Source organism: Hyla sarda, chromosome 6, assembly GCF_029499605.1.
Source record: "Hyla sarda isolate aHylSar1 chromosome 6, aHylSar1.hap1, whole genome shotgun sequence".
In the NCBI taxonomy this organism is placed as follows: domain Eukaryota; kingdom Metazoa; phylum Chordata; class Amphibia; order Anura; family Hylidae; genus Hyla; species Hyla sarda.
This window is the reverse complement of record NC_079194.1, coordinates 149,606,730-149,623,868: the sequence shown is the minus strand read 5'-3', so window position 1 is coordinate 149,623,868 and position 17,139 is coordinate 149,606,730. Positions and strand designations below refer to the sequence as shown.

At 47.7% G+C, this 17,139-nt stretch overlaps 1 protein-coding gene across 5 annotated transcripts in view; it reads left to right on the top strand.

The window, feature by feature from the left end:
* LOC130276328 (meckelin-like) overlaps window positions 1–17,139 on the top strand; it is an 85,495-nt gene that overhangs the window by 15,236 nt on the left and 53,120 nt on the right. For all 5 annotated transcript variants that reach the window (XR_008845086.1, XM_056525528.1, XM_056525526.1 and 2 more), the window contains exons 7-9: window positions 8,582–8,644; window positions 10,433–10,533; window positions 10,673–10,769. Coding sequence is in view for 4 of the 5 variants with exons in the window: in XM_056525528.1 (XP_056381503.1) it covers window positions 8,582–8,644; window positions 10,433–10,533; window positions 10,673–10,769 (261 nt within the window). In the remaining variant the exon portion in view is untranslated. The remainder of the gene's footprint in view (window positions 1–8,581; window positions 8,645–10,432; window positions 10,534–10,672; window positions 10,770–17,139) is intronic.

Below are 17,139 nucleotides of genomic sequence, written 5' to 3'. Positions count from 1 at the left end.
TTCATTTCTATTTATTTACTGTAAAAAATGACTTCACTATCACAGGTACTGTGTACAAGCAGAGAAGGTTCTGATGTTTTGTCTACACCAGCAGTTCTCAACCTGGGGGTCCCTTTCACAGGGGTCGCTTACGACCGTCATAAAACACATATTTCCGACAGTCTTAGGAACTGAGACACTGCTCCTTTATCCAATTCCAGCAGGGGTGGACTGAACGGCCAGTCCGTTCGGACGTGGTCCGAGGGCTCGGCCGGGTAAAGGGCCCGCCGCTGCCACGGAGGATCCAGGACACTTGTCCCGGATCCCCATGCAGACAGCGCTGCTTTCTGCTGTATGCACGACTCACGCCTCCTCTATGTGTGAGCTGTATTTGGGGCCTACACAGAGAGTAGATCTCCACCTGCTGCGCAGTGCAGGCACCAATGACATCACTCATCGGCACCTGCAATGATTCTACCGCCTATGCCTTATGTGGGGGAACTCTGCTGCCTACACCTACTGTTGGGGAACTCTGCTGCCTATACCTACTGTGGGGGAATTCTGCTGCCTATACCTACTGTGGGGGAACTCTGCTACCTATACCTAATGTGGGTGAACTGCTGCTGCCTATACCTAATGTGGGGGAACGGCTACCTACGGCTTCATATAACAGTAGCAAAATTACAGTTATGAAGTAGCAGCAAAACATGCAGAACTGTATTTAACCCCTTAATGACCATGGACGTATATTAACGTCCGTGGCCGGCTCCTGTTATGTGAAGCTTCATACCCAGCAGGTCCCAGTTGCTATCAGCATCCAGGACCCTTGGCTAATACCGGATATCGCTGATCGGCTGATGTCCAGTATTAACCGTTTAGACACTGTGATCAAAGTTGATTGCAGCATCTTTAACGAGAGAAAACACTGCCGGATAACTCAGGGGAGCTGTTCGGGACCACCACGGTGAAATCCTGGTGTCCCGAACAGCTGAGAGGACAGCGGGGAGGGTGCTTGCCTTCCTTCTCGCCGTCCGATGGTCGCTCCATTGCTCCAAGGCTGAGATCCAGGCTTGAGCAATCAAGCGCAGATAACACCGATCAATGCTATTCTATGGCCTAACATTGTTCAGTGTATGCAATCTAAGTATTGCATGTAATAGGGGACTATGGGGACTAAAAAAAGTGTAAAAAAAAAAATATATAAAAAAAAATTCATAAATGTGATTTAACCTCTTCAGTAATAAAAGTTTGAAGCACCCCCCTTTTCCCATAAAAATAAAAAAAATATATATACACACACACATATATATATATATATATATATATAAATAAACATATGTGGTATCGCCGCATGCGTAAATGTCCGACTATAAAAATATGTTAATTAAACCGCACGGTCAATGGCGTACACGTAAAAAAATTCCAAAGGCCAAAATTGCGTATTTATGGTCACTTTGTATACCCTTAAAAATTTATTAAAAGCGATCAAATAGTCCCATCAAAACAAAAATGGTACTGATAAAAACTTCAGATCACGGTGCAAAAAATGAGCCTTCATACCGCCCCGTATATTGAAAAATAAAAAAGTTGTGGGTGTATCTTGCTGTCTCTAGGAGGTGTGACACTATGGTGATAGTGATGAAAATAAATGGTGATAAATGGTGGTTAGATGGTGATAAAAAAAAGTCAGCTCCTCCCAGCAGGATACACCCGCCTTCAGGCTCTGAGCTACTCAGTTTAAGCTTAGTGTCTGAAGGAGGTGGATGTGGTCTGGATTGCTCCAGACCAGGTCTTCTGATTTTTTGTTTTCCTAGTATAGGGACGTGTTAGTTTTTTATTCCTTTTCTTTTCTGTTTTCAGGTGAGGACTCAGGGACTGCGGTTCCCCGTTTCCCCATTGCGAGTAAGGGGGCACAGACATTGCGTATATGCGCTGTTAACCCCCCCTTGCCAACGGTCAGCGCTTGGGTGGTACCTCATGGGTCCGGGTCCCCCTATTTCCCTGCTCGCCTCGCTTGCACATAGCAGCCAGGCGTGATGCAGGTAACTAAAGCTGACTGAAGACTTCTCTGAAGACTCCATTAGGTAAGTACTTTCCCCTTTTTTCTCCATAGGTACGGACTCGCATCCTCTGGAGAACCCCTGTTTTTGGCCCACCTTCAGATTTTGGGGCTAGCTTACAGGGGCTGCACTTTATTTTTGGGGGAGCAATGGCACCTGAAGGGACATCTTATATGGGGCACTTCACTTATGTGTGTGTGCTTGGTGCGACTACATCCACAGTGCCTTATTCCCGCCACTTCACTTATGTGTGCGTGTATTGGTGATACTTCGTACACATCGCCTTATATGCGGCTGTCAGCTTTTTCGAGACATTTGTACCTCCCAAATTCAAGACTCTTGGGTCAGGGACGTGGTGTCCAACGGTTACCGGATCGAATTTGCATCCCTTCCGAGGGATCGCTTTTTTTCGATCCCGGGCCCCCCGGTCTCCTCCTCTGGCGAAGCAGTTTCGAGCGGCTCTCCAGTCTCTGCTTCTCCAGGGGGTTATTGTTCCTGTTCCTCCAGGGGAACGGTTTCGGGGTTTCTATTCAAATCTTTTTGTGGTCCCCAAGAAGGACGGTTCTGTGCGTCCAATTTTGGACCTCAAGCGTCTCAACCATCATCTTCTCATCCGCCACTTCCGAATGGAATCTCTCTGTTCGGTGGTGGCGTCCCTGGAGCAAGGGGAGTTCCTTTCATCGGTGGACATCAAGGATGCCTACCTCCATGTGCCAATATTTCCAGGCCATCATCGATACCTCCGCTTTGCGGTCCCGGAGGGGCACTTTCAATTTGTAGCCCTCCCCTTCGGTCTAGCCACGGCTCCTCGGGTCTTTACAAAGGTCCTTGCACCGGTGATGGGCCTGTTACGGTCGAGGGGAATCTCTGTGATACCCTATCTGGACGACCTTCTCATCAAGGCTCCAACCAGGGCTCAGACTCTGGAGAATCTGGACGTCACTCTCCACACTCTGACTCGCTTCGGGTCAACCAGGACAAGTCAGTCCTCCATCCTACCCAGTCTCTAACCTTTCTGGGACTTCACTTCCACATGGCCTCTGCCCAAATTCGTCTTCCGCCGGACAAACGTCTAGCGCTCTGGTCGGGGGTCCGCTCCCTTCGGACCCAGGTATCAGTTTCCATCCGCACTTGTATGGAAGTCCTGGGTCGGATGGTGGCAACTATGGAGGCCGTACCTTTTGCCCAGTTTCATTACCGCCCCCTTCAACTGGCGATTCTCTCTCGGTGGAACAGGTCTCCTCTGTCCCTCGATCGTCAGATTGTTCTCCCTCTCAGGGTCCATCAGTCTCTGCTCTGGTGGCTCCACTCCCCCCTTCTTCTTCTAGGGCGGTCGTTTCTTCCCCTTCACTGGCAGGTTGTTACAACGGATGCCAGCCTCTCGGGCTGGGGCGGCGTGTTCAGGGATTGGACGGTTCAAGGACTCTGGTCTCCCCAGGAGACCCTTCTTCCTATAAACATATTGGAATTACGGGCGATTCTTCTTTGTCTTCTTCATTGGGAGTCCCATCTTCAGTCCCGTCCTTTCCGCGTTCAGTCAGACAATTCCACGGCCGTGGCGTACATAAATCGTCAGGGTGGCGCTCGGCAGCCATGGCCGAGGTGACCAAGATTCTCTCCTGGGCGGAGAGCAAGGTTCCGGCCATTTCGGCGATTCACATCCCGGGGGTGCTCAACTGGGAAGCGGACTTCCTCAGTCGGTCCTCACCCGACCCCGGCGAGTGGTCTCTAACTCCAGAGGTCTTCGTGCAACTTTGCGACCTCTGGGGCTTTCCGGACGTGGACCTCTTCGCGTCCCGGCACAATCGGAAGATCCTTCCGTTTGTGTCCAAGTCCCGGGACCCTCAGGCTCTGGCCGTGGACGCCCTAGTGATTCCTTGGGCACGGTTTGCCCTACCCTATCTGTTCCCTCCTCTTCCGCTTCTTCCCAGGGTGCTGAGGAAGCTCAAGGCAGAGAGTGTCCCCGCCATTCTGGTAGCTCCAGATTGGCCCCGAAGGTCATGGTACGCCGACGTAGTCAGGCTCCTGGACAACACTCCACTGTGCCTTCCGCTCCGTCCGGACCTGCTCTCCCAGGGTCCTCTTTGCCACCCCAATTTACAGTTGCTGCATTTGACGGCGTGGCGGTTGAGACCGCGGTGTTTAGGGCACCCGCGTGTTCTCTTCCCAAGTCATTCGCACCATGCTCAAGGCTCGTAAGCCCTCCTCTGCAAGGATTTACCTCCGTACTTGGAGGTCTTATTTTCGTTGGTGTGAAGTACAGGACTTCTCCCTGGTGACCTTCTCTGTTCCCTGTCTTCTCTCCTTTCTGGGGTTGTCTCTCAGTTCCCTTAAGGGTCAGGTTTCGGCCCATACTGTTCTTTTCCAGCAGAAGAAGCCGGGCTTCTAATCCTCATGTCCGGACCTTCCTGCAAGGAGTGGCGTGAGCTGTTCCTCCTTATCGGTCTCCCTCTCCTCCTTGGAACTTTAATTTGGTTCTGAGTGCCCTCCAGGGTGCACCCTTTGAGCCCCTTAGAGAGGTGTCTCTCCGCCTCCTTTCTTGGAAAGTGGCGTTTCTGGTGGCTATCACCTCCATCCGGAGGGTGTCTGAATTGGCAGCCCTTTCCTGCCGTTCTCCATTTCTGGTGATCCACCAGGACAAGGTTGTTTTCCGGCCAGACCCTTCTTTTTTATCTAAGGTGGTCTCAGCCTTTCATCTCAATGAGGATATTGTCCTCCCGTCATTTTGCCCGGCTCCTTCTCATCCTAGGGAGTGCTTACTGCACAAGCTGGACGTGGTTCGGGCTGTTCGGTCTTATCTCTCCATCACTTCTTCGTCGCAAGGGACAACCTGCTTCCAAGGTCACCATTTCTAGGTGGATTCGGTCTGCCATTTCGGAAGCCTATCGCTGTAAGGGGAAGAATCCTACTTTCAGGGTTGTGGCTCATTCCACACGTTCTGTTGGGGCATCCTGGGCTCTCCAGAATAGAGCCTCGGCCTCGCAGATTTGCAAGGCGGCTACCTGGTCGTCTTTGCACACTTTCTCGAGGTTTTACCGGGTTCATACTTTCGCATCGGCTGATGCTACCCTGGGGCGTAAGGTGTTGCAGGCGGCAGTGGATCAGCCGTCTGCCTGATTACTTATCTGCCCACCCAAGGGACGGCTTTGGTACGTCCCACTGTCTGTGTCCCCCAATGGAGCCGATAGAGAAAAGGAGATTTTTTAACACTTACCATAAAGTCTCTTTCTCGAAGGATCCATTGGGGGACACAGCTCCCGCCCTTTTTGTTTTTTTTTCCTTCGTTCTCTGTCCGAGGGTGTGTTCAGTTATGTTTTTTTCTTCTGGTTCTCAGACAGTTTTAGGTTTTTCCTTGACCTATTGGTCTCCTATTGCTCTGGAACTTAAACTGACTAGCTCAGAGCCTGAAGGCGGGTGTATCCTGCTGGGAGGAGCTGACTTTTTTTTTTTATCACCTTAGTGTCACACCTCCTAGAGACAGCAAGATACACCCACTGTCTGTGTCCCCCAATGGATCCTTCGAGAAAGAGATTTTACGGTAAGTGTTAAAAAATCTCCTTTTTAAACAAACTAATTTTGGTGCATGTAGTTAGAATTTTTTTTTTATAGTAAAATAAAACCAACATAAATTGGGCATCCTTTTAACCGTATGGACCTACAGAATAAAGATATGGTGTCATTTTTGCTGAAAACTGCGTAGAATCAGAAGCCCCTAAAAGTTACAAAATAGCATATTTTTCCAATTTTGCTCCACAAATATTTTTTTTCTGGTTTCGCCGTAAAACTGGTGGTGAAATGATTGATGTAATTGCAAAGTACAATTGGCGGCGCAAAAAACAAGCCCTCATATGGGGCTGTAGATGCAAAATTGAAAGTGTTCTGATTTTTAGAAGGGGAGGTGGAAAATATACGGAAGTGCAAAAATTAAAAAACCTGTGGTCCTCAAGGGGTTAAAGGGTTGCGGCATTGGGAACGTTGAGAACCACTGGTTTACACTTATACATTGTTCCAAACTAAGAAAAAAAAAAATGGTTTATTCATCTTTGAATATAAAAAAGTGTATGTTCCTGTTGACTGTGAACAAGTAGGTAGATTGAAATGATGAGGCCTTAAACACAAAGGCAGAACTTTCATTATACAACAAATAAACTTAAAGGGGGTTCTGCGACTTAGCTGAAGGAGTACTCCATCGCTAGACATCTTATACCTTATCCAAAGGATCATTCACCCAGAACGCCGGGTGCTGCACAGAGATCGTGAGGGATAGGGGATAACATGTTTAGCGGCAGAGTACCCCTTTAAATGCCTAACAACTGCCTGGTAGGGCTAGAGATGGGAAGGCCTGGATTGAAAAGGTAAAATTGGGAAGAAAACTGTCTTTTCCTATTGTTTGTTTTTTTCAAAGCCATTTTTCCCTGAAAAAATTGAAAAAAAAATGGAGTATGGAATGTGTTCTTTTTTTTTAATAAATAATCTGTTTATAACATGGTATTCAAACTGTATAACTATAGTTCTACATGAAAAACATCTGAGAATCTTTGTAAAATTTTCAATATTTGCATTTTTTCGGACTGACTAGTTCATTGGTTTTTCTTTTCCTCCTCTCTTTTTTGCTTTTGGTCTATTTCCCCCCCCCCCCCCAGCCCTTTATGACTGAATAAACGGCCCAACATATCGATTGTGAACATAGCCTAAAGGTAACTACCGTATTTATCGGCGTATAACACGCACTTTTTAGGCTAAAATTTTTAGCCTAAAGTCTGTGTGCGTGTTATACGCCGATACACCCCCAGGAAAGGCAGGGGGAGAGAGGCCGTCGCTGCCCGCTTCTCTCCCCCTGCCTTTCCTGGGGTCTAGAGCGCTGCTGTCGGCCCTTCTCACCCCCTGGTTATCGGCGCCGCTGCCCGTTCTGTCCCCCTGACTATCGGTGCCGGTGCCGATAGCCAGGGGGAGAGAAGCGGCGCCGACAGCCAGGGGAGAGAAGGGGCAGCGGCACCCATTGCCGGCGCCGCTGCCCCGTTGCCTCCCCCCATCCCCGGTGGCATAATTACCTGAGTCGGGTCCGCGCTGCTGCAGGCCTCCGTCGTGCGTCCCCGGCGTCGTTGCTATGCGCTGAACGGCGCGGCGCATGACGTCAGTGCGCCGCGCCGTGCATAGCAACGACGCTGGTGACGCACGACGGAGGCCTGCAGCAGCGCGGACCCGACTCAGGTAATTATGCCACCGGGGATGGGGGGAGGCAACGAGGCAGCGGCGCCGGCAATGGGTGCCGCTGCCCCTTCTCTCCCCCTGGCTGTCGGCGCCGCTTCTCTCCCCCTGGCTATCGGCGCCGGCACCGATAGTCAGGGGGACAGAACGGGCAGCGGCGCCGATAACCAGGGGGTGAAAAGGGCCGACAGCAGCGCTCTAGACCCCAGGAAAGGCAGGGGGAGAGAAGCGGGCAGCGACGGCCTCTCTCCCCCTGCCTTTCCTGGGGGTATATCGGGGTATACAAGCACACACACGCACCCTCATTTTACCATGGATATTTGGGTAAAAAACTTTTTTTACCCAAATATCCTTGGTAAAATGAGGGTGCGTGTTATAGGCCGGTGCGTGGTATACCCCGATAAATACGGTACCTTCGGCACATTTGTAAGCTAATATTGTTTTTTGTATATTTTTTTTCCCGTCTGATTTTAGAGTGTGGGTCCCACAAATATAACCAGTGTAATCTTACAAATATGACTAATGTTGTCACTCTTAGGCTATGTTCACACAAAGTATTTTAGGCAGTATAAACTATGTTCAGCACATTGAAATGAATGATCCCATGAAGTTATGGTATACGTTGTGATTAGAGATAAGCGAAGTTACAGTGATTCGATTCGTCAGGAATCTCGTGGCTCGGCGATCACTGACTTTATTTAGCCTCCGTAAATTAGTTCAACTTTCACGTGCTCCAGTGGTCTGGAAAAGGTGGATACAGTCCTAGAAGACTCTCCTAGGCTGTATCCACCTTTTCCAGCCCACCAGAGCACCTGAAAGCACCATTCCAGTAGGTCAGTTTTCTTCTGTATACCACAAGTGGAATGCTTGTGTGAAGTGTGAATCTGCACTAAGTAAACAGAGGGACTGTGGTGGATCACAGTGTTAGCACTAAACCGGGGCGAGTGGGTACTGTGTAGTTTATTATTTTCTAGCCCTAGCAGGCAGCAGTTTGTTTTTTTAATTAAATTGGAGAACCCCTTTAAGTTTCAAAGATCTGTATAGTGCCTTTACGGAGAGACCAAAAATCATAAAATAAGTTGCAGCTTATGCCTCGTTCAAACTGGAAGCACAATTTTCTCCGCTAAACTCCAGTAATATTACTTGATCACCAATGGACCCCATGCAAGTGAACCTGGCAGTAGCCATTTGCATCAGACCTGTTTCAGGGTCCAATTGGCTCAACACCAAAAAAAAAGCCAATCAGACCCTTAACAGGCCAGATGCGAACGACAATGTGAACCTAGCCTTATAGGATAACTTGTGTTAAATAAACTGTGATTGTTTATCTTCAGGACTTTACATCAGTGACACTATGGGAATCTCTGTACCTCTACGCCAGTTATGCTGTTTGTAAGGTAAGTGTTTACAATGTAATATATCAGTAATCCAGAATTTTTTATATTAACAGGATCATCTGACATCCCTACTAGTTGTCATTAATATTAACCCCTCAGCAACATCCGTCATGCTTCTACTGAGAATGTCTGCTTATAAATATTGAGAGGGCCCACAGCTATACCCCCCACCCCCCAGGTTTTTGACGTGGCGGTCATACCAATTTCGGCTTCAAAAATGCATAGTTTTATCTTAAAAACCTGCTCGAAAACCTTATCAAAATCAGCTTTATATCTTCATGTTGGATTTTGGGCTGATTTTCATGTGAATTTTTCAGCGTGACATTTTGACTGTGTAAGTAAAAAAGGGAAGCAAAGATTAAAAAAATTTATAAATACATATTAAAAAAAACGTTTCCTATTTTTTATCTATATTTTTATCTATAAAACTGACAGTACAGCGTACAGGTAAAGGCATACATGCACCCAGATCAAATCAACATTATAAAAGAAACATAGCAATTTCACCTATTTTTTATATTAAAAAACAAAACTAATCTATATAAAAAATACTTATTGGCATTGCTGTATGTGCCCCAAAATAATATCCACGCAACTCCTTAGAAAAAAATATGTTTTAGGGGTCAGATTATGGCAAAGCAATTTTAATATTTTTATTTATAAAACATAGAAAAAACTATATAAATTTCTAATCTTATACATTTTTACCAGAGTAAACAATCTTTTTTTTGTTGGTTTCTAAATACATTATATAGTAAAAGTCGCCTCTAAAAGTTAAACATCTTGCATAAAACAAGCCCATGTATGGCTCTGTGGAAGAGAAAAAAAATGACATCTTACAAATTACCCCTTCCTTTCAGTTGGTTGAACTTGAAGCACATATGTCTTTTTTCGACCATACTAACTGTGTAACTATGTAAGGAGGTGAAGTGGAAATAATTTCTTAACCACTTGAGTACACCAGACATTTATATACGTTGCTGTACCCTGGTGCATCTATGAAGTGAGTGCCAGAGTAAAGCTTGCTTCATAGACAATGGGTCTCGGCTGCTATCAGGACCGGAAAAAACTTTGATCGCAATATCTAAAGGGTTAATACCAGACATCGGCCTGATCAGCTATGTCCGGCATTAACAAACAACAAAACACGTGGTCTCAAATGGCTGGAGGTGCTCAACCCCAAATGCGGTTGTGCATTTATACTGGGGGAGCAGATCCTGCCCTTGTAGTCCGTTGCTAAGGGCGATCCCCAGCATAAAAATGCATACAATGGAGGATGCCTGCAGCGGACTACAAGTGCCACAATAGAATCCTACACCAGATAAACGGTGTGGATGTGTAACAATTAGAATACAATACAGGAATATGGGTGCACTACTGTGGTAGATGTATGTCCGGCATTAGCCACGGGTCCCATCTGCTGATAGCAGCTGGGACCAAGCAGGTATAATGCTGGCTCAGCTCCTGAGCTCGCTTCATACCCCTGCCGTGCCGTTTAAAGATGACATTCTGGGGCAAGGGGTTAAAGTACTATAAAAGGTAATATTAAATAACAGTAACGCTTTAAGGGGTTAAACAGTCCTCACCAATATTAAACAGCTCTAATAAATCTGCTATAATAAATGGTAGGCAGGGGTCTTGAATAATTCTGAACACTGCACAGGCTTTGGGGGCTTTAGTTAAGATATACAAATATCAGTACACTGAATAATTCAACTAATGTGGTAACCACTGTGGCTCCAGTGTTTGCTGAGATCTCCCCTATTATCTGTTTGTTTATGTTCTCAGGAATACAACAACGTGACTGCCTGCCAGGTCCTTACTAATATGGTCATTATGAATGTCTTCTCCAGCACCAGCAATGCCTATAACCTCTACAGCAGCTTCAGGTGCGTCAGTGACCCAAACCCCAAATATTTGTAAATCGGTCCCATGGCCTCCTCGCAATAAAAGCAGCAATTTTGGGTACTAGTTATACTCCCTCCCCAATTCTTTGTTGGTCACTAACTCCTAGTTTTTCCCCCCTAGTTCATCCAATCCATTTCTACCACCTGTAATTTATAGCACAGTAACACAACTGGGCACCACAGCACCAACCAATTTGTCCTACCAAAAGAATGCACAGGTAATGTTGTTAAGGGGCCAGTTGCAATTTTTAAATGGACCAATCTTGATTTTAAATATCGTCTGACTTTCACTTTGTCTGATTTATTAACCCTTTAAGGACAGCGTTTTTCAGTTTTTTTTGCGTTTTCGTTTTTTCCTCCTTACCTTTTAAAAATCCCACCTAAAAATCCATATGATTTTTGCACTACCAATTCTACTTTGTAATGACATCAGTAATTTTACCCAAAAATCTACGGCAAAACCCCCAAAAAATAAATCATTGTGCGACAAAACTTTTGGGGGCTTCCATTTCTACGCAGTGCATTTTTTGGTAAAAATGACACCTCATCTTTATTCGGTAGGTCCATATGATTAAAATGATACGCTACTTATATAGGTTTGATTTTATCTTACTACTGGAAAAAATCATTACTACATGCACGATAATTAATCCGTTTAAAAATGTCTTCTTCTGACTCCTATACATTTTTTATTTTTCCGCATATGTGGTTGTATGAGGGCTCATTTTTTTTACCGTGATCATTTATCGTTACCATTTTTGTTTTGATTCGACTTTTTGATCGCTTTTTATTCATTTTTTTTTTTTTAATGGTATAAAAAGTTACCAAAAATATGCTTTCTCTTTCGGCTCCATTGGGGGACACAGACCGTGGGTGTATGCTGCTGTCTCTAGGAGGTGTGACACTATGGCAACAAGAAAGTCGTCTCCTCCCAGCAGGATATACCCGCCTCCAGGCCCTGAGCTAATCAATTTTAAGCTTAGTGTCTAAGGAGATAGATGCGATCTGGAGTTCTCTCCAGACCAGGTCTTAAGTTTATTTTCCTAGTTTGGGAATGTGTTAGTTTTTTATTCCGTTTTCTTTTTCCTGTTTTCAGGTGGGGACTCAGGAACTGCGGCTCACTGTTTCCCCATTGTGAGTAAGGTAAGGGGGCACAGACATTGCGTATATGCGCTGTTCACCCCCTCTCGCCAACGGTCAGCGCCTGGGGTTGTATCTCATGGGTCCGGGTTCCCCTATCTCCCTGCTCGCCTCGCTCGCACATGGTAGCCCGGCGTGATGCAGGTAACTAAAGCTGACTGAAGACTTCATAGAGAAGACTTCATGAGGTAAGTTCTTGAGACTGAGGTAAGTATTTCCCCCTTTTAAGTGTGGACTTGCAACCTCTGGAGACCCCTACTTTTTGGCCCACTGGGGACATATGGAGAGAGATATATAGTGATATGGTAGAGACAGGGAACAAATATTAACAGACAGTGCGTTGGTGTGAGAACTGTGTTCAGGCATCATGGCCAGCTCCCTCCCGCCCTATCTCGACTCCCTCCCTCGACTTTCACTTGCGAGTGTCGGCTTCAGTCTAAGCCGCATCTCGCGCCTGTCTCTCCTTCCCGTCGGCAGCGTGTAAAAAAATTAAAAAAAAGGATATGTCGGATATGGTGCACTCATTGGTTTCAGCCACAAAAGACACCTTCCATTTAGAGGACCCAGGAACTTCGGCCGTGGCTCCAGAAGTTACCTTTCATTGTGCCCGACCTCTTCCAAAGCTGCCTCACCTTGTTCCTATTCTCCTGGAGAACTTGTGGATGAGGTTTCTGCTTCGGCCTCCGACTCAGAGGACCTCATGGATATGCCTGATGTGGTGTACTCATTGGTTTAGGCCATAAGAGACACCTTCCAGTTAAAGGACCCAGGAACTTCGGACATAGTTCCAGAAGTCTCCTTTCTTCGTACCCGACCGGCACGCAAGACTTTCAGCTCTCTCACTGAATTTAACGTCCTGCTGGAATCCACCTGGAAGTGCCCTGACAAGAAGTTTCAGGAAACGAAGAAGTTTCAGGCACGGTATTCCCTCGCCAAGGACCTCATTGCTTGGTGGACCTCCTCTCCAACTGTGGATCTACCGGTCTCCTGCCTCTCTAAGGCGACTGTCCTGCCGTTGACTGATGCGGCTGCCTTTCAGGATCCAGCGAACAAAAAGGTGGGGACTTTGGCAGAATTTGCCTTTTAAACAGCAGGTCCCTCTTTTCTTCCTGCTTTTGCTTCTGCCTGGGTGTCAGAAGCCCTTTCAGTATGGTCTCCCAACTCCGCCAGGTAGTATTCAGGATTCCTCCGGAGGACCTATCTGAACTAGCTCCCCGATGTTCCTCTGCCAGAGTTTTTTCTGTGTTCTGCTCCCATGCGCAGCCACTGTGCTGCCTTTGCCACAGGCTACCTGGTAGCCCTTCGTCGCTGGATGTGGCTTATAGCCAGAATGCCGACACAGCCTTCAAGAAGGGAGGCGACGGGCGGTAAGAGTTCCTTATACCTCTGGATAAGGCTCGCAGAACCACTTTCCATCGGAGGTCCTCCTCCTTCCGGTCCTGCAGACCTTTGGTACCAACAAAGGGTCCAGCCTGGCACCTTCAAGTGTAGAGGGTTCCCCCCTTCCGGACCCATCCCACCCATAGGCCTGCTTCGGCCTGACGGGTCGCCCCACCCACTGACCTTTTCTTGAGTGGTTGGTCGCCTCTTACTCTTCCGGGATGCCTGGACCACGCACATTCAGGATCCCTTGGTCAGGAATGTGGTAGTCAACGGATACAGGATTGAATTTGCTTCCCCTCCTTGGGATTGCCTTTTTCTTTCCTGGTCCCTCTGTTTCCCGCTCTCTAGCGAAGGCAGTTCGGGTCGCGCTCCAGCTCTTTTTTTTTTATCCGGGGAGTAATTGTTCCGGTTCCTTCCGAGGAACGTTTTTGAGGTTTATTCCAACCTCTTTGGTGTCCTCAAGAAAGGCGTTCTGTTTGCCCAATCTTGGTTCTCGAGTATCTCAGCCAGCATCTTCTACTTTCTCATACTGAATGGAGTCCCTCCATTCGGTGCTGGCGCCCATGGTTCAAGTGGAGTTTTCGCTTCTCGGTGTATACCAGAGGTGCCTGCCTCCATGTCTCATTATTTACCGGTCATCAGCGGTACCGCCACTTTGCAGTTCCACACGGTCATTTCTTTTGTGGCCCTCCATTTCGGTCTGGCCACTTCTCCGCGGACCCTTTCCAAGTCCTGGCGCCTGTGATAGCCCTTTAATACGGACATCAGTTGTTTCCGTGATCCCTGACTTGGTTGACCTCCTGATCAGAGCTCCAGCCAGGGCCCAGATCCTGGAGAGTCTTGGTCTCAACCTCCAGTCTTTGTCTCACTTTGGTTGGATGGTCTATCGAGACAAGTCCAACCCACTCCTGGGGCTCCAGTTCGACGCGGCCTCTGCCCGCTTTCGACTACGCCGAACAATCGTCTGACTCTCTTATCTAGAGTCCGGTGACTTTGGCACCCTGCTCCAGTTTTTGATTCGCTTTTGCATGGATGTCCTGGGTCGGTTGGTGGAGGCCATGCCATTTGCCCACTTTCATCACCGACTTTTTTTCCACCTGCTGATTCTCTTCCGTGGGATAGGTCTCCATTGGCTCTTGTCAGTCCCTTCTATGGTGGCTTTGTTTTCCCCCTGATTTTTCAGGGACGTTCCTTCCTGCCCCTCCCTGCCAGTCTGTCGGGCTGGGGAGGTGTTTTTCAGGGACCGGCCGGTCTGGGACCTTGGTCCCCCGAGAAGCCCCCTTTTCCTCTTCAACATGTTGGGGTCTAGGGCAATTTTTTCTTTGCTTGATTCTTGGGAATTTCCCTTCTGGGCGGAACTCAGGTTTCCGGCCATCTCAGCTATCTTCTTTCCGGCAGTCCCTGGGATGTGGTCTTCTCGTTGGTCCTCAGTCGTCCAAGACGAGTGGTCCCCACATCCGGGGGTGTTTGCAGTGATTAACAACCTCTGGGGCTCTCCTGGCGTGGACCTCTGCTTGTCCCGCCACAACCGAAGCGTTCCTCTCTCTTGGTCGGGCTTTGCCCTACCTTATCCGTTTAGTGGTCGGGCATTGCCCTACCTTGTCTGTTTTTCCTCCCCTTCCTCTCTTTTCGGGGTTCTAAGGAAACTCATAGTAGGGCGTTCCCGCCATTCTCGTGATCCAGCCGTGGTTCGGCGTCATGGTCAGACTCCTGAACGACTTAACGCTGCGCCTTCCCCATTGTCCAGACCTCCTAGCTCAGGTCTCCTGTGCCACCCTATTTACCGTCTCTGCTTTTGCCGGTGTGGCGGTTGAGACAGCGGTTCTGGGGACCCACGGTTTCTCTTCCCAAGTGGTTCGCACCATGCTGAGGGCTCACAAGCCTTCTTCTGCAAGACTTACCACCATACCTGGCGGTCTTGTTTCAGTTGGTGTGAAACTCAACTTTTTCTCCAGTCGCGGTTTTCCTTCCTGATTCCTTTCCCTTTCCAGTTGAGGCTGGCCCAAGGGTTGGCTTTCAGCTTCCTTAAGGGTCAAGGTTCGGTCTTTCCATTAGACGTCCTCTGACATTCAATTATCATGACTGAACCTGGTTCAGGGAGTGGCACAAACTGCCCCTCCTTATCAGTTCCCATCTTTTCCCTTGAGACTTACATTTGGTCTTAGGTGCACTGCAAGGCGTTCCTTTTGACCCTCTCAGGGACTTTTTTTCTTCGCCTCCTTTCCTGGAAGGTGGCATTCCTTATTGCTCTTACCTCTATTAGGAGGGTGTCAGAGCTGGTAGTTTTCTCCTGCCGATCTTCCTTCCTGGTTGTATACCAGGACAAGTTGTTTTCTGTCCAGGTCCGTCCTACTTACCTGAGATGGTTTTTGACTTTGTCATCTCAATGAGAACATCGTCCTACCGTCCTTTTGTCCGGTCCCTTCTCATCTCTGGAAGCGTTTGTTCCACAACCTGGTTGTGGTGAGGTCTGTTCGGACTTCTCTCCTTTTTTTGTGTGTTTCCGGAAGGTCGTTGTATAGGACAACTTGCTTCTACGACCACCTTTTTTAGGTGGATCCGGTCTGCTCTTTTTTGAGAGCTTACCGCTGCAAGGGGAAGATCCCACCATTCGGGGGTTTGGCTCATTCCACCCGTTTTTTGGGTCATCCTGGGCCCTCCGCTACGTGGCTTCGGCCTTGCAGTTCTGTAAGATGTCCTCGCGGTCGTCTGTGCACTCTTTCTCAAGGTGCTACCAGATTCTTACCTTCGCATCAGTTGATGCTACTCTGGGCTGTAAGATGTTGCAGACGGCGGTGGTCCCACCGTCCACCTGTCTGTTTCCTTACCCACCCAAGGGACGGCTTTGGTACGTCCCACGATCTGTGTCCCCCAATGGAGCCGATAGAGAAAAGGAGATTTTTTAACACTTACCGTAAAATCTTTCTCGAAGGATCCATTGGGGGACACAGCTCCCGCCCTTTTGGGTTGCTCTTTGGTTCTCTGTCCGAGGGTGTGTTCAGTTATATCTTTTCTTCTGGTTCTCGGACAGTTTGTGTTTTTTCCTTGACCTGTCGGTCCTCTCCTATTGCTCTGGTACTAAAACTGATTAGCTCAGGGCCTGGAGGCGGGTATATCCTTCTGGGAGGAGCCGACTTTCTTGTTGCCATAGTGTCACACCTCCTAGAGACAGCAGCATACACTCACAGTCTGTGTCCCCCAATGGATCCTTCAAGAAAGAGATTTTACGGTAAGTGTTAAAAAAATCTCCTTATTTTGGACTTTGGAATTTTTTTACATGTACGCCATTGACCGTGCTGTTTAATTAACAATATATTTTTATAGTTTAGACATTTACGCACGCTGCAATACCACATATGTTTTTATTTATTTTTATTTTTTTAAATGGGAAAAGGAGGATGATTCAGACTTTTATTAGGTAAGGGGTTAAATCATTTATCATCACTTTATTTTCACTTTGTTTTTTATGCAATGTTATAGCCCCCATAGGGAACTATAACACTGCACACACTGATTTCCTACACTGATCACTGCTATGCAATCGCATAGTACTGATCAGTGTTATCGGCGCTCGACTGCTCCTGCCTGGATCTCAGGCTCGGAGCAGTCATTCTGCGATCGGACAGTGAGGACGCAGGTAGGGACCCTCCTCGTGTCCGTACAGCTGATCGGGACGCTGCGGTTTCACCGCGGTGGTCACGATCAGCCCGACTGAGCTGGCCGAAAGGTTTCACTTTCACATCAGACGTGGCGATCAACTTTGATCACCGCGTCTGAAGGGTTAATACCAGGCATCACCGTGATTGATGAAGTCCAGTATTAGCCGTGGGTCCTGGCCGTTGATGGCTGCCGGGACCGGCCCAATATGACGCTGGGTCACTGCGTGATCCCACGTTATATCGTGGGAGCAGGCGCAGGGCGTAAATATACATCCTGCATTGTTAAGGAGTTAAGAGATACACACATCTTAATAACTCCAGTGAAGCAGCCAATGCGTTTGCTTTTAAAATCCCTAGATCTGAGCTAGCATAGACTTCAGCTACTATTTATGCAAGCTTTGTAGCA